This window comes from Littorina saxatilis, linkage group LG5 (genome assembly GCF_037325665.1).
Source record: "Littorina saxatilis isolate snail1 linkage group LG5, US_GU_Lsax_2.0, whole genome shotgun sequence".
Taxonomy (NCBI): domain Eukaryota; kingdom Metazoa; phylum Mollusca; class Gastropoda; order Littorinimorpha; family Littorinidae; genus Littorina; species Littorina saxatilis.
The window spans coordinates 45212194-45234202 of NC_090249.1; the positions used below are offsets into that span (position 1 = coordinate 45212194).

At 41.3% G+C, this 22009-nt stretch overlaps 1 protein-coding gene and 1 long non-coding RNA gene across 2 annotated transcripts in view; both read right to left on the reverse strand.

The window, feature by feature from the left end:
- Nucleotides 1-22009, reverse strand: part of LOC138967258 (nuclear pore complex protein Nup155-like) — a 56106-nt gene that overhangs the window by 25427 nt on the left and 8670 nt on the right. The window contains exons 3-18 of the mRNA XM_070339780.1: nucleotides 21650-21787; nucleotides 21366-21462; nucleotides 21092-21162; nucleotides 20103-20195; nucleotides 18877-19034; nucleotides 18344-18449; nucleotides 14925-14998; nucleotides 14295-14386; nucleotides 13195-13292; nucleotides 12590-12843; nucleotides 11631-11792; nucleotides 5961-6134; nucleotides 5168-5276; nucleotides 4194-4280; nucleotides 2007-2154; nucleotides 472-538 (exon numbers count right to left, since the gene is read on the reverse strand). Of these exons, the coding sequence (XP_070195881.1) occupies nucleotides 472-538; nucleotides 2007-2154; nucleotides 4194-4280; nucleotides 5168-5276; nucleotides 5961-6134; nucleotides 11631-11792; nucleotides 12590-12843; nucleotides 13195-13292; nucleotides 14295-14386; nucleotides 14925-14998; nucleotides 18344-18449; nucleotides 18877-19034; nucleotides 20103-20195; nucleotides 21092-21162; nucleotides 21366-21462; nucleotides 21650-21787 (1928 nt within the window). The remainder of the gene's footprint in view (nucleotides 1-471; nucleotides 539-2006; nucleotides 2155-4193; nucleotides 4281-5167; nucleotides 5277-5960; nucleotides 6135-11630; nucleotides 11793-12589; nucleotides 12844-13194; nucleotides 13293-14294; nucleotides 14387-14924; nucleotides 14999-18343; nucleotides 18450-18876; nucleotides 19035-20102; nucleotides 20196-21091; nucleotides 21163-21365; nucleotides 21463-21649; nucleotides 21788-22009) is intronic.
- On the reverse strand, nucleotides 8384-11054 carry LOC138967283 (uncharacterized). Its single transcript, XR_011455896.1, has 3 exons — nucleotides 10501-11054; nucleotides 8967-9044; nucleotides 8384-8579 (listed from the first exon to the last, which is right to left on the reverse strand). It is a non-coding gene; the product is annotated as an uncharacterized lncRNA (long non-coding RNA).

Sequence of the window (22009 nt, forward strand, 5' to 3'; positions counted from 1 at the left end):
ATCCGGGAGCGCAGCAGAAACACAGCCTACTGTCACGCGCGAAAAAAGAAAGAGGACGCGCCACCTACATCCTGTAAGGGGGAAGCACTCAGACAGTGCTTGGGATCCACGGTGGCGCATGGTTATGGGAGATAATTGTACCCACGCAGCGTTTTGTCCAATTTTTTCGGCCTATAATAGATAATGTGCAAGAATAGTACTGTCGAGGTAAGTGTTATATTGACAGAGAAAGAGAAAGAGAGAGAGAGAGAAAGTGTTGTGTGCATGTGTGCATGTTTGTGTGCGAGCATGGGTGCAAGTCTACGCCTCTCTTTGTCTGTCTGTGTCTGTATCTGTGTGTTTGTGTGAACACATATCGTCTACAGGTGCCTGTACATGTCTGTAAAAAATGTGTTCGTGATAGTGCTGGTATGCGAGTGAAGAGATGGGTTAACAAGTATGCACATATATATGTATGTAAAATATTCTTACATAGACAGTAGGCCCCTGCGGTGTTTCGCACTGTAGCTCTGCCGTCACTGCCATGTCCCAGAACGGTCTGAAAGAGAAAGGAGACTGACGATCAGCAACCACATCTGCCGTGGATGCCCTTACTTTCGGTTTATTGACTATCCTTTCAAATAATGAAAGAGAACCGGCCCCCGTAGCGCAGTGGTTAGCGCATCGGACTGTGGGCCGGGAGGTCGTGGGTTCGAATCCCATCAGGGTCATGTGGGTTTTTCGGGCTACGGTCGGCTCCTACCCAGAGTGGAAGTGCTATGGTTCCTATGGGAAGGCTGGAATCACCCAGCCGAGTATCATTCACTTAACGAATGCGACTTTGAGGGTGCTCAGGTTCTGTATACCTGACCAACACCGCAGGTGCGGCAGTTCTCGGGCCTGGTTGACACCAGGATATAATATGACAGTAAGAATAGAGTGCTGCCCTGTCACGTAGTCTCAAACCAAAATTGGAAATCCATAGCATCATCATTATAATCATCCTCATCTCATTAATCATCCAAAAATTATAAATTGTCCTTGCTCTTGTGGCCCTTCATGCCCGGAGCTCTCATGGTGACCTTGGTCTCAGTGTTCCTGTTCCATCCTTCCCTGAAAAGTACTTCTGCTGTCAGTCTTCAACGTGTGACGTTCTGGGGGGTCGACGGAGGGACGTGGTGGCTGTCTGCTCTCTGGAGGGGACCCTCACTCAGTCTGGCTCCGCGACTTAGCAGTCAATGTCGTTAGTAGGGGGCATAGTAGGTAGTGGGCTGCGTCCGTTAGCTCGGGACAGACCCACTACTGAACACCGTCGAAGTGACTCAGCAGAAGTGCAGTGTCATCTTCCGAGGGTAGCCTACCGCAACGACCCGACATCCCTCCCTGGAGCGTCTCTAAAATCGGCAAGTCTGGCAGCGGAACGAAATTCAGATGTGGATGGAGCAGTGAGTGCAGGGACGGGGCGGCGTGAGAGCACACCGGGATAAGGAACAGGTGTAAGGGAAAAAAATAAAAAATAAAAAAAAAAATAAAAAAAATAATGAAAGAGATGCAAGGTAAACATCTCAAACATGTTGAAAGTAATGACAAATACTCAATATTGCATTTACTTTGTATTTTACCATGAAATTAGTGACTTTAAAAAAATTATCAAGAATATTCAAAAACAGAAATTCTCATCTTATAAAATATTCCAACGGGGTAATGGCTGCTTTCAACATACACCCTCTGCCATCTTTTATCCAAAGTAACGCAGGAAAAAGCAGTCTATCAGTACTGAAGTATTTTCACAGATAACACAGACGAAAGCTGCCAATAAATACCTGAATATTACTGAAGTAACTCAGCTAAAAGCATTCCATAAACACCTAACCATTTCCACAAAAACACAGGTAAAAGCAGTCAATAATTACCGAGTATTTCCAAGGTAACAATTGTGCGCCTTGAGTCGCCTTGTGGTGAGATATGTGCGCGTTGTAAATTCTCGTATTATTATTATTATTATTAACACAGCAGCGAGTACTTACCTGAGAATACGAGCCAGGTAGATGTAGATACCGTTGTGTTTGCCGGAGTAGATGACCTCCTGAAGGCCCCCAGGGATAGGTCCCACTGTGGCTTGGTGCATGGAGCTGTTGTAGGGCATCGGCGTTGACATGTGGGCCGGTACCATGCCTGGCAGGATAGACATAAGATTTCATATAGTCCTGTGAGGTTACCCTCAAGGAAATTCGGGTTGTTTTCTCTCTGGAGAAAGCGAGCTGCGATACAGAACGGCGCTACCCATTTTTTCCCTTTTTCCTGCATGCGTGTATTCGTGTTTCCAAGCCTTGAGACTTTCGCTGTGAGCTTGGGATCTTTATCATGCACACGGGGGTGTTCGGACACCAAGGAGAGTCTGCTTTGGGAAATAAATCCCTCGCTGATCATGGGGATCGAACCAAAGCCGATAGCAACAGCTGGTTTTGAAGCCAGAGCCGCTACCGGCTGAGCTATTTCCCTGTCGGGCAGAGAGAAAAAGTCAACTTCATAGATTTTGAGTCTTGGTTTTGTATGTACCATAAACTACCTTGTATACGCCCCCCCTGCACCAATTTTGACCAAAAGTTGGGGTGGGCGTTTACTTGATACTTTATCCTTTGAAGGAGCGGTTCCTTTGTTAGAATAACGATATTTTGGTCACTTGGCATTGAAGTGCTCAAAGGAACTCTGCAAGAAAACCACGAAGGAAATCTTGTTGCTTTATTGTCTGTTAACAAGTTTATAACTTCAAAAGCTAACTGAAAAAGATCAATCCAGATCTGCAGTTGCACCAATTCAAGCCATCAAATTCGAGGGACAATCTCTTGAAACGAGTATCGTGATCAAAAGCAGGTCTTTTCAACTTCAGAAGAGCTTTGAGAATTGCAACTCTTTTATTTCTAAACTGCACTGTGGGGAGAGTATCAATAAACAGAATGCCTTTATAACAGCATCTTGGCATTATACACTCGTATGAATACTATGTACAGCATGCGGAAGTTTACAAACACTAAAAACAAATGTTCCCAAAATAATGTTCGTGACATTATTAATCAAGAAGTGGGGGGTGGGCGTTTACCAGGTAGTATGCCCTATCCACAGCTTTCGGCCCAAAGTAGGGGGTGGGCGTTTACTAGGTAGTATGCCCTATGCACAGCTTTCGGCCCAAAGTAGGGGGTGGGCGTTTACTAGGTAGTATGCCCTATGCACAGCTTTCGGCCCAAAGTAGGGGGTGGGCGTTTACTAGGTAGTATGCCCTATGCACAGCTTTTGGCCCAAAGTAGGGAGTGGGCGTTTACTAGGTAGTATGCCCTATGCACAGCTTTCGGCCCAAAGTAGGGGTGGGCGTCTACTCAATACTGGGCATATACAAGGTAGTTTACGGTAATATTTGAAGTCTTGATGTCACTATGTAGGCAGGGTTTCATTTACTAGTGCGCCCTGCGCCATTGGCGCATTAATTCTGAAAATGTCCCATCACAATTCCCTTCAGTGCGTCAAAGGGCGCATTGAGATTACGTACCACTGCGCCACCAAATGTATACTTTACATCGGATTAAACACACACACACACACATAACACGATATAGCGGCTAATTCTCAGATGGCACCATATTGCACCCTTTTGCATCTTTGGTCAAAACGCGTACAGGCCTCTTTGTAGCTTTTTGCCTTCGACTATGTCCCTTGGGAATTTGGTTGAGTGGGACAAATGTCCCATTGCCTTTTTCTCCCAGGCTAAACCCTGTGTAGGTGTTCCAGCTCAGCAAGTGATCTGCTTTTAAGATCCTGCTTTCTCATATTCTAAGTTCCTAAAATTGACAACTATTTTATGACAGCCTGCCTCTCCCATTTCCTTTTAAGACTTTCTTCTTTTAAAAAGTATAGTCTGCTACAGGTACCTGGAGACCAGCGATAAGAATATTGTTTCAAGACCTGATTTTCACAGGGGGATCTGAAGGCCTTAAAAGGGGGGTGGAAAAGGGGAGGGGGAGAATCACTGAACGGTACACCGATTCTCCTATTTATAGTACCGTGTACTAAAAACGTTTTCAAACAAAACATAAATCATACTCTCTGTCAAAAGAAAAACAAATACCAACAGTTCAACCACAACAACAAACTAGGGGTTTAAAGAGCGGTTCCACTGTACAATCAAATATACCATACAAGATTGTGTCAGTGCAACTCACCTGGCATGGGTGTCATGGTGGCCAGACCGGAGTGAGAGCCAGGGCTGTACATCACGGTGTTGCTCAGGTTACCTGCCCCCATGCTACCTGTAACACACAGCGTGCAGTCAGCAAGGAACGTCCCCAACAGGTAAATACAGATCAAGCCTAAACAAAATTTGTGGAATTGATTTTGCTCCTGATGTGCGGTGAGATCAAAGGCAGGTGCATTGTAATAGCTGGTTAGCCTGATGACCTCGGGTCAATGACCCATACTTGTCAGCTGAGACCAGTGAGCTGCCTGCCCCAGTTTACAGACACTGATCATCTTACCCGGGGTCAATGACCCATACTTGTCAGCTGAGACCAGTGAGCTGCCTGCCCCAGTTTACAGACACTGATCATCTTACCCGGGGTCAATGACCCATACTTGTCAGCTGCGACCAGTGAGCTGCCTGCCCCAGTTTACAGACACTGACCTTCTTACCCGGGGTCAATGACCCATACTTGTCAGCTGAGACCAGTGAGCTGCCTGCCCCAGTTTACAGACACTGACCTTCTTACCCGGGGTCAATGACCGAGTTTTACCCATGAGACCGACTCCTTTGATGTTTGAGAGGAAACTTTGCCAGTGTAATACAAATAGTAGCAGAAACATGCATACCACAAGAGAGGGAATGTTATGTTTCTTTGTATAGCATGTGGGTACATGTGTACTCGTCTTTAGCCTTAGTCTTTAGCCTTACATAAGGCGATACTGGTCAATACGGCTCCGGGGTTGAAGTTGAGGAAAAATTGTGCGCCTTATAGTACCGAAAGTACGGTAACAATATGTGGTCAGAAACTAAATTATAACAGTTTAAAAATGATTCTAAATTTATTATCAGTCTTTTGAAGTCATTTTCTTGCAGAAAGCTAACAAAATAACCATTCTTCAAATCTTTGTCACAACTGTAGATGTTAAAAGCTGATGAACAAACAAAAAAAGGACTCACTAGCAAAAGGTGTGGCTCCGATGGTGGCAGGCTGCATGCCCGCTGCATTGAAGTTGTACTGAGCCTCCCCTCCGTACATGAAGAACGCCATGCGCGCCCAGTCAGACACCTGAACAAACGCGAATCTCATTCAGCATAACGCACTACCTGAATGTGTGAAAGTTCCACTGTACAGACCGTCCTCGTGTAAAATCCATGTTTGCTGAATATGATAAGGGAATGGTTAATCTTCCAGTCTTATAACTGGTTTTACAATAAAACGACCTAATCACAACAATCTGCACTTAAACGAATCGGCCTAGTTTTTAATGACGGGTAGTACAGAATAATAATCATACTAATGAACACTTATTAATCGGTCCTTCCTGCCAGAGCTCATGGTGATGTACAATAGCAAAACACTCACACACATACACACACACAACACTCTCACACACACTTGATAAAATCCAATTAACTCATTGTCTCCCAGGTACGGATATATCCGTACCCACTCATATGGCTCTTTATGACCAGGTACGGATATATCCGCTCAGACTGTTCGCTTCAGTCGCTTCCTGTAACGTCGATCTAACGCCTGCATTCCAGCGTGTTGATACACAGTTCCTACACAGTTACTACAATTCTGAGTGACCTGCTGCAGCACAGCTGGTCTCGGCTAAAAAAAAAAGAAGGTCAACATAGGTGGGGTAGAAAGTGTTAATACAGTTAAATAAAACAACAATCCTAGAGCCCAACAAATATGCAAAATTATGCAATGCCAAAAAACAAACGAACAGCCTGAAGCCCTTACCTGAGCGTCCCCAGGGCTGCGTGAACATGCCAGCACCAGACAGGTGGCGCACGCCTGGTCCAGTCGATGCAGACGGAAAAAGGCCTTGACCTCCTCGGCGTCGGGTCCCCCACAATCCATCAGCATGGACTGCAGCTGTTCCACTGGTCGCAGCTTCCGCAGGATTTGGCAACCCTGGTCAAGAAAACAAGAGAAATGCCATTATGATTATTGCTTGGAAGAGAATAGAAAGAACAAGTCGCGTAAGGCGAAATTACTACATTTAGTCAAGCTGGTGAAATCACAGAATGAAACTGAACGCACTGCATTTTTTTTCACCGAGACAATAAATACAGCTTCGTACGTCAATCCCCGCGGCAGTTTCCCTGTGCAACACTAAGTGAAATTGACGCGGCAGAATAGCGCGGTAGCGTATTGCGCTAAGCAGGAAAACGCGCTTTTCTGTAATCTTGTTAACTTTCTAAGCTTGTTTTGATCAAAACATATCACATCTACCGTATTTTCCGGGTTACAAGGCGCTACAGCGCATAAGGCCTTCTTTAAAAAAAAATGTAATCCAGTCACCCATTGGGCGCAGGGGGCCGATAGGGCGCATCAAAATTGAAAAAGTATACTAACAAACAGTCGAAGAATGAAAATAAGCCGCACATCAAAGGAAGAATACAGAGTGGAAATATGTGTGCTCTGTGTGTGCGGCGAGATCAAAGGCAGGTCCATTGTGATAGCTGGGTTGCCTTGTTTATAGACACTGACCTTCTTCCCAGGGGTCAATGACCCAGTTTTAGCTATGAGAGGTGGTTCCCCTGTCATATCTGAGAGAGGAAACACTTCCTGCACCGGGGTCACTTTCTTTCTTTATTTGGTGTTTAACGTCGTTTTCAACCACAAAGGTTATATCGCGACGGCCGGGGTCACTGACCGAGTTTAACCTATGGGGCGGTCTCTTTGATGTCTTGAGAGGAAACTTGGCCAGGGTAGTTAGTACCTAGTAGCTGAAACATGCATTATCACAAGTTGTTTGACTGGTACTCAGGCGGTCTCTTTGATGCTCACGGAATTTAAAAACGACTACCGGTATTCGAGATGGAGGTGAGTTCTTATCACGTTTTGTTCCCCATGATTTTTTCCCAATTTATTTTTTTTCGTATTTCATACACGGATTAGGCGCTTCGTTATACAAGGCGCAGGGGTCAAACTCGAGGAAAAAAGTCGCGCCTTATGACCCAGAAAATACGGTATATGTTTTTGGAATCAGGTAATGATAAAGAATAAGAGGAAATCATGTTTTTATCGATTTCTTAAATTTTAATCGTAGTACTAATTAATCTATTTTCGTTAATTGTGATCACATTTGAAGAGTAAACATGACATATGTATATATTTTTAGATTCAGAATTTGATGAAGAATATGAAGCAATCATTTTTAAATCTGTTTGCAAAAATTCGATTTTAATGACAACTTTAATGAGCAAACTCATTAATTATTTTTTAAGCCTCCAAGCTGAAATGCAATACCAAAGTCCGGCCTTCGTTAAAGATTACTTGACCAACATTTCAACAACATTGGTTAGAAAATGAGAGCGCGACAGTGCCGCCTCAACTTTAACAAAAAGCCGGATATGACATCATCAAAGACATTTATCGAAAAAAAGAAAACAAACGTGTGGGGATATTATACCCAGGAACTTTGATGTGAAGTTTCATGAAGATCGGACATATAGATTTTTCTGAATCGCTCTACACATACATACACACACACACACACATACACCACACCCTCGTCTCGATTCCTCGTCTATGTTAAAACATTTAGTCAAAACTTGACTAAATGGGTCACTCTCCTGAAAACTGGTCAGATGTGTGACTTGAGTGCCCAAAAATAAAGTTAGTCAAAATTGAAATATTTTGGTGTGTTTGGTTTGTTTAACATCTCAACTTTCCAACACAAGGTTTTGAAAAGCAAGATAAACTTTTGGAAATGTTGTAATTTAAGATAATGTGTTGAAGGTTGCCTCGTCTCGCGTGAAACACAGGACACCATTAGAGGCACATTTTTACTCTTATCATAAAAAAATACAAGTGATTATCATGCAATTTCCAATGAGATACAATAGAAATTGCTTCATAGAAGTACCAGAAGTTTCAAAATATACCATACACTTACATAATGGGGGGATTACTATGAGGACGCCAGATCAACAATTTCCTCATTCACAGAAAACCTTTCCAGCAAGTGATCAGAAATTGCTATCTGCAAAATTGTATGATTTAAAGAATCTCCATGAATACTTAAACAGGACTATGGACATACTTTGAAAAATCTTGGTAATACATGCAGATATTCATCAAATGACACAGAACATCTCGCGTGTAACCATGGACACCGCAAACAAACACAGACACCAATATCAGTTAACCATGGGTTTATTTCAGTCAACACGAAACAACTTTTTATTGAAATGTGTGTCTGCCACGTCTGTCAAGAGTTGGGACAGGCAGCACCTCAACTACTTCCTCAAACTTCACAAAAAATATCTCCTCCACAGCAGGCCACACAAACGATGATCCTTGTTTCCTAAGTAAACGGACAACCACCCCATTCCCATCCAGTGTGTCAATCTGTGGACAGACAAACGAACCTTTCTTAAAATAGAAAAATTAAAAATAGTAACTGAAAAGGTTTACATCATGAATTAAAAATACAAGGAGCAAGTGACACCAATAAACTTGGAAATGTCTACCTCAGAAAAGCAGACAACTGAAGCTCTCCATTCATACCAACTAGGGGTAATTTGGTACTTGAAATACATGTATAAATGTAATTGATTCCATATGTAACCTGCACTTACCATGCCATGGAAAGACTTTGCTAGGAATGTCTGCACAAATCAGTATGGATACAGAAAATTAAAAAAAATGACTGCATACAAGCAAAGTCATTCCAGTATAATAAGATTAAGATTAATGAAAAACATGTTAAAACAATTATTTACAGTAGAAACGTACCGGTCTCTCTGATCTGCTCCTGGATCAGCATTGACTGGACTGGCAGAAAGGATAGGAGCATTAGCAGCATCCTGGCATCTGAAAAAAAAGTATGCAACAGTTGGAGTCAGATATTTTAATTGCTACCACAGCTTTACATCGCACATTGAGGTACATAACAGTGCATGTTACAACCGTCAAGATCCCAAGATACACACATTGGAAATCAGAGTGGTTCTGTCCTGAACACATCCTCGTAACACAAAGAAACAACAAGTCGCGTAAGGCGAAATTACTACATTTAGTCAAGCTGTGGAACTCACAGAATGAAACTGAACGCACTGCATTTTTTAACAATGACCGCAGTGAAACTGACGAGCCTGTTTAGGGCGGTAGTGGTTTCGCTGTGCTGCATAGCACACTTTTCTGTGCCTCTCTTCGTTTGAACTTTCTGAGCGTGTTTTTAATCCAAACATATCATATCTATATGTTTTTGGAATCAGGAACCGACAAGGAATAAGATGGAATTGTTTTTAAATCGATTTCCGAAATTTAATTTTAATCATAATGTTTATATTTTTAATTTTCAGAGCTTGTTTTTAATCCGAATATAACATATTTATATGTTTTTGGATCAGAAAATGATGAAGAATAAAATGAACGTAGTTTTGGATCGTTTTATAAAAAATAAAATTTTAATTACAATTCAGATTTTTAATGACCAAAGTCATTAATCAATTTTTAAGCCTCCAAGCTGAAATGCAACACAAAGTCCGGCCTTCGTCGAAGATTGCTTTGCCAAAATTTCAATCAATTTGATTGAAAAATGAGGGTGTGACAGTGCCGCTTCAACTTTTACAAAAAGCCGGATATGACATCATCAAAGACATTTATCCAAAAAAAGAAAAAAACCATCTGGGGATATCATGCCCAGGAACTCTCATGTAAAATTTCATAAAGATCGGTCCAGTGGTTTACTCTGAATCGCTCTACACACACACACGCACAGACACACACACACCTATACACCACAACCCTCGTCTCGATTCCCCCTCTATGTTAAAAAATTTAGTCAAAACTTGACTAAATGTAAAAATGACTACACGCTGTGTAAAATCTGCTCCAGTGCAAATGAAAATGCCAGTATCTGTCATAATTTCTGCCCCGCACGCATCGCTGACACCGCATGCGGAAAGCAGCAATGGCGTCTGCTATACGAACGAGACAGCTCTGGCTATGATGAGAGATTCAAACGTTATTTCTTGAGATTCTCAACAAAACAAATGAACCTGAACCACATGATCTAATCTTCATTTAAAAAAATAGAAAATAAACTAACAAGAGGCGCAAAACAATCATAAAAAACGAAAACTTCTTTTCACGTTGGACTGTACCTAGATCTACTCTACCCATGAATTTGCCACTTGGTTGCGTTTTTCTGACAGAAAGGCATTTTTTTTCGAATTCAGTTTGTAAACATGACAAAATCATATTAGTGGTTTAAGTTCTACACGCAAAATAGTAAAAATAGAGCCGTCGTAAAGCTCAAACTTACCTCAAAGGTTGTGATCACATGTACCGTCTCGCACGTCTGTCGTCAACTTTGGCGCGGACACCGCAACAACAAAGTTTTCCTGCGTCTAACCGCGTGCTCGATTGTACGAAAACACGTTTGCACCGTGTAACCCCCACAGGGACTCCCTTATATTCATGCGCGAATGGGTTGAAAGATCGCAAGTTTGCCAGAAAATAGTTCTGCAATGTGCTCACACGTATCGCAAATTTTCGGACACCACTTGCAGATCTATCAGAACATCTCATTAAACTTGCTTTACAGACTCAACTTGAATCTCATTCAATCGCGATTAACGACATCGAATATTTTACTATGTCAGAGTAGAATTATCCATCCCCAGAAACAGTATGCACAAGTTATGTTTGGGCATGGCGTTGAAGCTAAAAATAGGACACCAGGCGTGACGTGCGAGACGATTGTTTCTACATGGTCAAATGCAACCAAGTTATTATCAAAAGATCGTTTGGGCGCATCGGGCGGGTGAAATCAAATTCATACACAGGAATTTGCAACAATTGTAGAAAAATGTGTTATCAAATGGGTAAATTTGAGGCATGTGTATGTGCAGAGATGGCATGTCACACTTTCGAATGGAAAAAAGTGGCGATTTCAGAGCTTCTGCAGTGCAAAGCAAATCACAGAATTTACAAACGCTTCAGTTCTTGTTCACACTGTTGCTCCAACTAACACTGAAGACAACAAAACACATAAAAATAAAGGAAAGTAATTATGTTGTTGTTTATTTAAATGTTTTTGTACGCTGTCCCGACTGACCAGTTTCCAGGAGAGTGACCCAAATGTAAAAAACTAAAAAATCCTTGTAAAGAATGAATTCAAATAAACTTTCCTTAAAAAACACATAAACTTTGCTTCATCTGTCTTTGTTACTTGCTGAAATCAGTGAAAATGCAGTGCCAAAATACTTTCTTAACACATTCAGACTTTCTGTGTGCTATCTAAACATGTGTATGAAACTGATCCCACTTTGTTAATGTCACGTGTAGCTTGCCTCAGCTTTTCTATGGAAAAGCAACAACAACAAACAAGGGAAAGCCACTCTTCCACAATCAATAAAAACCTGTCAGTTATTTTCAGAATTCGTCTATCACCTGAGCAGTGAGAATGATGAAGCGACGCGGAGACTCCAGGTGTTGTGATACAACCACAGGGGGGTCTGGCCGCTGACCGATAGGGGAGGCAACCTGTATCCTCGCTTCCGACACCCTCAGCTCACCCAGCGCCCACGTCTTGCCGTCGACGGGCATTTTCACCTGCACAGGAAGGGTGTGTTTAATGAGATGCAAAAACAACTAAACTTGTTCTCATCCTCTGTATTTGTGGGCTAAAATTCCAACGTGCAATCGTGCTTTTTTGCGTGTTTTTAAACAATTATTTTTTTTACATGGATGACCGTTTTAACCCCCCAATTCAGGCAGCCATACCCCAATTTAGTGGGATGCATGCTTGGCATTTTCGTGTTTCTATAACCCACAGAACTCGACATAGATTACAGGATCTTTTCTGTGTGTACTTGATCTTGTGCATACACATGAAGGGCAATAAGGCACTAGCAGGTCTGCACATAAGTTGACCTGGGAGATCGGAAAAATCTCCACCTTTAAACCATCAGAGACGGCCAGGATTTGAACAATCAACCTTCCATAGTGGAGGCCGCGCATCTTATCCACTAGGCCATTGCGCTTTTTTTTTTTAAAGACACAATTTTTCTCAGATATTTTTTGAGGTCTTAAAAGAGGAGTTTGACTGTACCTGCGTCTCCATGACGTCTGGATTCCTGCTCTTCAAGATTTTGTGTTCATTACCTCAGTAAAATTACCTCCATTTTAAAACTCCCTATTTTTTAAGATCCGATTTACTCTGATTTATAGAAATTTTAGAAGAGGGGTTCCACTGTTCCTGCGTCTCCATGAGCTGTTTCTGGATTCCTGCTTTTCAAGATTTTGTGTTCATTACCTCTGTAAATTCAACCCCAATTTAAGACTCCCTCCTTTCTAAGACCCGATTTTCTTCGATTTTTGGACGTCTTAAAAGAGGGGTTCCACTGTACCTGTGTCTCCATCAGCTGTTTCTGGAAGGGGAAGGAGTCGCTGCTGAGAGACCACAAGAGGTCGTTGTCATCGTTGTTCTGACTCTCCACCAGCAGCAGCGTACCGCGGTTGTGATAGGCCGAGTGCACGTTGCTCGGGGGTTTGGACGGGCGGGCGGAGAATCCGGGCGGCACACGCACGTGGACCAGCGTCAACATGGCAGGGCCGGCGAACGGTGTGTTGAAGGGGGAGGTGGTAAAGTACAGGCGCATACCTGAGTAACACACCACAGCAATGTACATGTACTGCATTAAAACAAACAAAACAAAAAACATGCAACAAAAACAGTGAAACATCAGGAAGCCCTGTGTATGGATATTCTGAATGAACACTGTCAGAGCAGGGAGATAGCTCAATCCGTAGGGGCGCTGGCTTGAAACCAATTTGTCGCTATTGGCGTGGGTTTGACCCCTACGTTCGACAAGGGCTTTATTTCCGAAAGTCCACTTGACGCAGGTCAATCAAAATATACATGTACAAAATACAACAACAAAAAACATTTTATAGGCCGTGAATGAGTTGCCCAGGCAAAGTTGAAATGTGCAATCAAGACTGACGAGCGTACCTGACATGGTGACGGCCACCAGGTGAAGCTGGTTGGACTCAGTGGAGGTCATGGCGGATATGTGGATGATGGCGTTGAAGTAGCACTTCTCCACTGTCCTGGAAAAAGCCAAAAAAAGATATGGTTAAGTTACAAGTTATGACAGGCCACCTGCATTCTTTCTTTCTTTATTTGGTGTTTAACGTCGTTTTCAACCATTCAAGGTTATATCGCGACGGGGAAAGGGGGGAGATGGGATAGGGGAAAGGGGGGAGATGGGATAGAGCCACTTGTTAATTGTTTCTTGTTCACAAAAGCACTAATCAAAAAATTGCTCCAGGGGCTTGCAACGTAGTACAATATATGACCTTACTGGGAGAATGCAAGTTTCCAGTACAAAGGACTTAACATTTCTTACATACTGCTTGACTAAAATCTTTACAAACATTGACTATATTCTATACAAGAAACACTTAACAAGGGTAAAAGGAGAAACAGAACCCGTTAGTCGCCTCTTACGACATGCTGGGTAGCATCGGGTAAATTCTTTCTCGTCCCAACCAATATGGGACTCCCCCTAACCCGCGGGGGGTAGGCCACCTGCAATGTAAGGACGCTTTTGGTTGGTCACAAAGGTGTCCTTTCATCACAGGTACCACTGTACCATCAGAAATAGTTCTACTCCAATCATTTTGGATAAAGAACAATAGGCAGCATTAAAAAACAGACTCGCCCTACTTTTTTCTCTTTCCTTGCCTGTACGTTTTCCCCCTTTTTTTCCTCTCTGGATCCCTCTGTTTTGCTTTTGCATTCCCCCCATGTTTATGAATTCTGAATAAAATTGTTTAAGCCAACTAATACAGAGACAAAAATAAAAATAAAATTTAAGATGCATGTATTTCTCTCTATAATCCTTAGCATCTGAATTATCTACTGAGAATCAGATGCCATATTTTTGCCAGTTGTGAGTAATCAAGTATGAATGGTCACTTCTATGTATCGAAGGACGCATGTTTATTGACTAAAAGCCACACAATGTAAATGGCAAAAAAACCAAAACAACAACAACAACAAAACACACACACACACACACACAGAGAAAACAGAAAGTTGCCGCCCACCTTGCAGTAAGATAGGCCGAGTTGACGATTGTTTGCTGAGACACAGACGCCACTCGACCCATCCCGGTGCCTTCACGACCAAGGTCATACACCTGCCACACACAAGGTCATCCATCACACTTCAACGCTCAACTAACACGACGACACCAATCTTCTTCTTCTGCCTTCCCGGCCAGGCTTAAACGTCAATGAGGTCTTCAGGGTAAAGTCCGTGTTTAGCCGCAGCGTGTGCTGTTCCCCACAGCTTCTCAGGGCCCTACACCAGTCTTATTGCGATGGCAATAAAACACTAACAGATTTGTTTAATACTCGCTGGTCTCTGACTCTCACCATCTTGAGACTGAAACAACGCCCAACTGAGCTAGGTTTATTTTCAGTTCATTATTTTTGGCTCGTCAACTGTAAAGACCACTAGGTTGATGCACCAATGAATGTTTTGTCATGTCTATGATTATATGTTCCAGTAACTAACATTTTGATTTACAAGAGATTAATCTTGATGTTATCAGAGAAAGTTACAAAATGCTCATTGCTAAAAAAGGTTATGACTGTTCCACTTCCAGCATATATCATAGCAACCAAATCTTCCAGAAAAAGATAAGTTTCCACAGCAAATAAAACTATGCTTACCTGAATGCTGCCCTTCTGTGTTCGACCGTACAGAATGTGCCGAGTGTCATCAACGCTGATCTGAACCAAGGGATCTGGTAACACATTAAAAACAAGGTCAGTTTTTCTATCATCCATAGTTGAGGATCAAGTCTTATCAAACAGGTCGATTCTTGTAACATTTGAGATTTTTTTTATTAATGCTCACTATACCTGCCAATTCTTTTATCCCCTGAAATTGATTATGAGCTCTTAAAACAGTGATCACTTTTACTTGAAATTTCAAACTTTTTACTAGTTCTTATAATAAAATACTGGAAAAGAAATTGCCAGCCAGTCAGTTCTTCCAGTTTTGATTGCACCCTGCAAGTCTTTGTATCAAATTAGAGCTATTTCTTTCTCACTATTTTATAAGTTAACCAGTAGCTGTGACTATTTGATAGTGGTTTTTTTATTATGGCATCTATTCTTCTCCTGTTCTTTTCTTAGTATGACACCTTTCCAAAACAGTGGACAGTAAACTTCCGGAGTTTCGTTCAAACAGCTAATTTCTGTCACTACGATTAGATAAAAAAAAGTTAAAATACACCTAGGGTTACTCTTTTGCTGAAAATATTTGCTGAATGTTTCCTAGGTTTTGAGAGTGTCAACATGCACTCACACTATCGTGGCTGAAAATGAAATAACACTCTGTAAGAGAGTGACTATGAACGCTCACCATCGTGGCTGAAAGTGAAATAACACACTGTAAGAGAGTGTCAACATGCACTCTTCCCATCATGGCTAAAAGTGAAATAACACACTGTAAGAGAGTGTCAACATGCACTCTTTCCATCATGGCTAAAAGTGAAATAACACACTGTACGAGTGTCAACATGCACTCTTCCCATCATGGCTAAAAGTTAAATAACACACTGTAAGAGTGTCAACATGCACTCTTTTCATCATGGCTAAAAGTGAAATAACACACTGTAAGAGAGTGTCAACATGCACTCTTTCCATCATCATCATGGCTAAAAGTGAAATAACACACTGTAAGAGAGTGTCAACATGCACTCTTTCCATCATGGCTAAAAGTGAAATAACACACTGTACGAGTGTCAACATGCACTCTTCCCATCATGGCTAAAAGTGAAATAACACACTGTACGAGTGTCAACATGCACTCTTTCCATCATGGCTAAAAGTGAAATAACACAGTGTAAGAGAGTGTCAACATGCACTCTTTCCATCATGGCTAAAAGTTAAATAACACACTGTACGAGTGTCAACATGCACTCTTCCCATCATGGCTAAAAGTGAAATAACACACTGTAAGAGAGTGTCAACATGCACTCTTTTCATCATGGCTAAAAGTGAAATAACACACTGTAAGAGAGTGTCAACATGCACTCTTTCCATCATGGCTAAAAGTGAAATAACACACTGTAAGAGAGTGTCAACATGCACTCTTCCCATCATGGCTAAAAGTGAAATAACACACTGTAAGAGAGTGTCAACATGCACTCTTCCCATCATGGCTAAAAGTGAAATAACACACTGTAAGAGAGTGTCAACATGCACTCTTTCCATCATGGCTAAAAGTGAAATAACACACTGTACGAGTGTCAACATGCACTCTTCCCATCATGGCTAAAAGTGAAATAACACACTGTAAGAGAGTGTCAACATGCACTCTTCCCATCATGGCTAAAAGTGAAATAACACACTGTAAGAGAGTGTCAACATGCACTCTTTCCATCATGGCTAAAAGTGAAATAACACACTGTACGAGTGTCAACATGCACTCTTCCCATCATGGCTAAAAGTGAAATAACACACTGTAAGAGAGTGTCAACATGCACTCTTCCCATCATGGCTAAAAGTGAAATAACACACTGTAAGAGAGTGTCAACATGCACTCTTCCCATCATGGCTAAAAGTGAAATAACACACTGTAAGAGAGTGTCAACATGCACTCTTCCCATCATGGCTAAAAGTGAAATAACACACTGTAAGAGAGTGTCAACATGCACTCTTCCCATCATGGCTAAAAGTGAAATAACACACTGTAAGAGAGTGTCAACATGCACTCTTTCCATCATGGCTAAAAGTGAAATAACACACTGTAAGAGAGTGTCAACATGCACTCTTTCCATCATGGCTAAAAGTGAAATAACACACTGTAAGAGAGTGTCAACATGCACTCTTTCCATCATGGCTAAAAGTGAAATAACACACTGTAAGAGAGTGTCAACATGCACTCTTTTCATCATGGCTAAAAGTGAAATAACACACTGTAAGAGAGTGTCAACATGCACTCTTTTCATCATGGCTAAAAGTGAAATAACACACAGTAAGAGTGTCAACATGCACTCTTTTCATCATGGCTAAAAGTGAAATAACACACTGTAAGAGAGTGTCAACATGCACTCTTTCCATCATGGCTAAAAGTGAAATAACACACTGTAAGAGAGTGTCAACATGCACTCTTTCCATCATGGCTAAAAGTGAAATAACACACTGTAAGAGAGTGTCAACATGCACTCTTCCCATCATGGCTAAAAGTGAAATAACACACTGTAAGAGAGTGTCAACATGCACTCTTCCCATCATGGCTAAAAGTGAAATAACACACTGTAAGAGAGTGTCAACATGCACTCTTTCCATCATGGCTAAAAGTGAAATAACACACTGTACGAGTGTCAACATGCACTCTTCCCATCATGGCTAAAAGTGAAATAACACACTGTAAGAGAGTGTCAACATGCACTCTTCCCATCATGGCTAAAAGTGAAATAACACACTGTAAGAGAGTGTCAACATGCACTCTTCCCATCATGGCTAAAAGTGAAATAACACACTGTAAGAGAGTGTCAACATGCACTCTTTCCATCATGGCTAAAAGTGAAATAACACACTGTACGAGTGTCAACATGCACTCTTTCCATCATGGCTAAAAGTGAAATAACACACTGTAAGAGAGTGTCAACATGCACTCTTTCCATCATGGCTAAAAGTGAAATAACACACTGTAAGAGAGTGTCAACATGCACTCTTTTCATCATGGCTAAAAGTGAAATAACACACTGTAAGAGAGTGTCAACATGCACTCTTTTCATCATGGCTAAAAGTGAAATAACACACAGTAAGAGAGTGTCAACATGCACTCTTTTCATCATGGCTAAAAGTGAAATAACACACTGTAAGAGAGTGTCAACATGCACTCTTTCCATCATGGCTAAAAGTGAAATAACACACTGTAAGAGAGTGTCAACATGCACTCTTTCCATCATGGCTAAAAGTGAAATAACACACTGTAAGAGAGTGTCAACATGCACTCTTCCCATCATGGCTAAAAGTGAAATAACACACTGTAAGAGAGTGTCAACATGCACTCTTCCAATCATGGCTAAAAGTGAAATAACACACTGTAAGAGAGTGTGACTATGAACGCTCACCGTCCTGGCTGAAGGTGAAGTTGAGGAAAGACGGCACGAGGAAGGACAGGGTGCTGGTGGAGTGACACACTTTGCGACACTTGCGACTGAACCAACCATCGTCAGCCTGAAAACACAACACACAAACAACTTTACCGGACTTCCACTGAAAATGCATTCAGGAAGAATGCGGTATCACTGTGTAACTGTGCATACTCATTATATTTCAAATTCATACTCGTTTTCGTCCTTTGTGGTTCAAACTTTGTAAGTTCTATCACTCAAGATTATTTCTTTATTACTTTTTTTCTGAAGCTTTCTAAAATATTTGTGACAGAAAATCTTAAAATTATTCAAAGTAAGAAAAAGAGTTAATCACTACCTCAAAGTGCGTATGCTATACATTTTCCCAATGCCATTTCCATTCCATGTAAATGTCAGAGACACACACACACACACACACACACACACACACACACACACACACACACACACAGTGTGCAACTCTAACATAACAGGGGAGAAAAGGGACAGGGGGGAGGGGGAACCCTTACCTTATAGATGAGCTCGTAGAGAGCCCCGTCCTTGCCTGCCATGAAGATACGACCGTTGTCAGTGCCTGTGATGGCGGTGATGAAGGTACTGTCTGTGGGGATAGAGTACAGTGGTTCTGGCAACAAGTGCATCTCTCCCGTTGAAAAATCTCCCCCACCTGTACAGGTACAAAACACAGGTAAGATTACACACAGTACACAACTGGGATGGAGTACAGTGGTTCTGGCAACAGGTGCATCTCTCCCTGTTGAATAATCTCCCCCTACACCTGTACAGGTAAAAAATAAACAACCCAGTTAGATCACACACATAAAATACTGTACTATGAACATATCTCAGTTTTCATTCTGATAGGTTGTATTGTCATGACAAGTACAGTGTTCAGCAGAATGTTGCAACAATAACCCAATGCGCAAAATCAAAAACCTCTATACTTGAAGGTGTTTGGTTGCATCACTCTTGCTAGGGGGTCTACAAAAAACAAGTGGTAAACAAATTTCAAGAAGGGTTTTAGAAGCGGCTTAAACAAAAACTTAAAATTGGAGATGCACATAATTAAAAAATCTTGTAAACTTGAAGGTATTTGATTTCATCACCTAGTTTTGTCTTTGTTTAAAACAAATGTTTACTGCATTAAAGGAAAATCACCATGCAAACAAAGCAAACACAGAAAATAACAGTCACCTCCCTTGTACTACACATTTTTACTTGTAGCTTATGATTTTATCATTGCAGGAGGTATATCCTCAAATAATTGTTGAACCATAGCTTGAACCAAATGAGAAACAAGTTTCAAGTCAGTTTGTTTCAATTAAACACCTTCAAAAGGGCTAACTGCTCAGGTAAGAAAAGAAGGTTTAGACAAAAACAGAAACCGCCAGAGTTATATCCCTTGCTAATGCTATACACAGTCTTCTGATGCTGCTTTTCAATTCATCATTTCAGGAGTTATATTCTAAAATGATTGTTGAATCATAGCTAGAATTAAAAGAGAAATATGTTTAAATTAAGTGTGTTTCACTTGCAAACTTTCTATGATGATTTGGCCATCCCTGAGCACTGTTTTAACACTCTACAAGTCAAATTGGAGGAAGCACTTGCGTAACAATATTTTTGACCATTGGCTTTATTCCCCTCCTCCTCTATTATGAAGTATTTAATTTCATTCTAAGTAGAGTTTGAACAAATTGAAACAATGTTTAAAAGAACACAGGCGAGTCTTTACCATCATAAAGTTTGGAGAAGCTGACGCCCAGCAGCACTATGTCCACAGGTGTAGCCAGACACAGCAGGAACTGGATGTGAGGCTGGAAGATACCTGAAATAATGGTTTTGGAAACATTGTACGTTATTTGTATATTTGACCAAAATATGACATTTTACTCAGATTGAGACAGTCAGTGTTCCTCCGAGACCACGCTAGCGGTCGAGGTGAACAATGACTGTTGAGATCTGTGTAAAATGTCATATTATGGTCAAAAATACAAATAACATTTATGTATCGATCGATTCTGGTTAGAATTCCTTTTAGTTTTTATGATTGAACGCACACAAACATGCACTATTTTGCAGTCTCGACTGGCCTCCTAAATATGAAGTTTTGTCGGCCTCTGAAGTCACATGGCTCAAAGAAGGGAAATCCACTGTTCAATCGATACATAATCATACGCTTTGCAAAGATTACAACAGAAAACAAAGTACATGTACATTTAACACCATGTTCTGGCATTGCTTTGGGAACACTTTAAAACATTACATTTTGGAGACCGTGGTCTTAAAATATGTGACCCTCCACCACGAAATGAGTCGCATGTCACCTCGCGCGGTTCTGCGCTAGGCTTAATATAAGTCCGGGGAGTGTCTGGTAACAGTGTGAGGGTCACCTTAGTCACAGGCTTATAATGCAAACAGTTTTCGCTCTTTTCTAAAACGGTTTTCACCACTGGATAGAGCATCAAAAACTCTTTAGGAAAATGTAAAAAATATGAAAATCAGGCAAAGGTGACATGCGTCTCATTCCGTGGTGGAGGGTCACATATATGTTGGGGAAATCAAAAAAATGCTCACAACCAAAAGCTGCTTACCACTGAAATGGGCTCCACAGTACTTTAAAGATAGAGAGCTTAGACAAATAAGAACATTCCCTTCTCTAGATACTTCTCTGTGACTAGGACACCCACCACCCCACCCCAAGAAAATCCCTGAGACACCTACCTGGCTTGGGTTTGATCAGAGCGACACTCAAGATGGTTTCATTCAGTCCATCGAAGTATGCAAGATCATTCCTGCACAAATATATATACAAGACAGTACAAAATACACATACATATCACTGGACCCGAGTAGTTGTCAAGAAATCGACCCATTAATGCACATTTGCCCCTGGAAAAAGATCCTAAACCTAGAAACTGAAGCACTGTTACTTTCAAAAACAATCCTCCACTCAAAGATTATAAAGGAAAACAGATGTGCACCAACACAAACTCACCCATCTTCATATTTCCACACGAAAATATCACTGTCGATGGTGAGAAAAGCCCGCTCGATTTCAGGAAACAATCCCATCATACAGTTGCATTGCATGCCTGTTGCAGAGTCAAGGAAAAGACAATATTTTCACTGAAATGAAAGCTTTTTAATTACTTGATTAAATAAATTGAAGCAATGTTTAGGTGTGGAATAGGTTGATGTTTTGCACACTTTTGCAGGTTCCTATACATAATTGACGTGAACACCAGGGGGGGGTGTCAATAAGCACAATTTTCAGGATACGATCAAACTGTTCCGTGAGTTCTGGTGGCAGCGGCATGCGCTTGATGGTAGAGAGTTCTGGGAGAGTGTCCAACCCCACTCCTGCCTCCAGCAAGCTCGGGTAATCAAAGTCGTGGAGACCACTCACGTTTGGTTGGGCTGAAAGCATCAAGAAAACAAATCCAGTTATTATTTGTTCAGGAAGCACTGACAACATTGGTTTTCTCTCTCGTTTGGACAGTTATTTTCTGAGACCAATTTAAACTGTTATACAGCTTTCTGAGGCAATATAGCAAAGCACTAAAGCTAGAAAGAAATTGGATTAATTTAACAATCATAACTACATTATGAGATAATGACACATGCAATTTTAGCAAACGT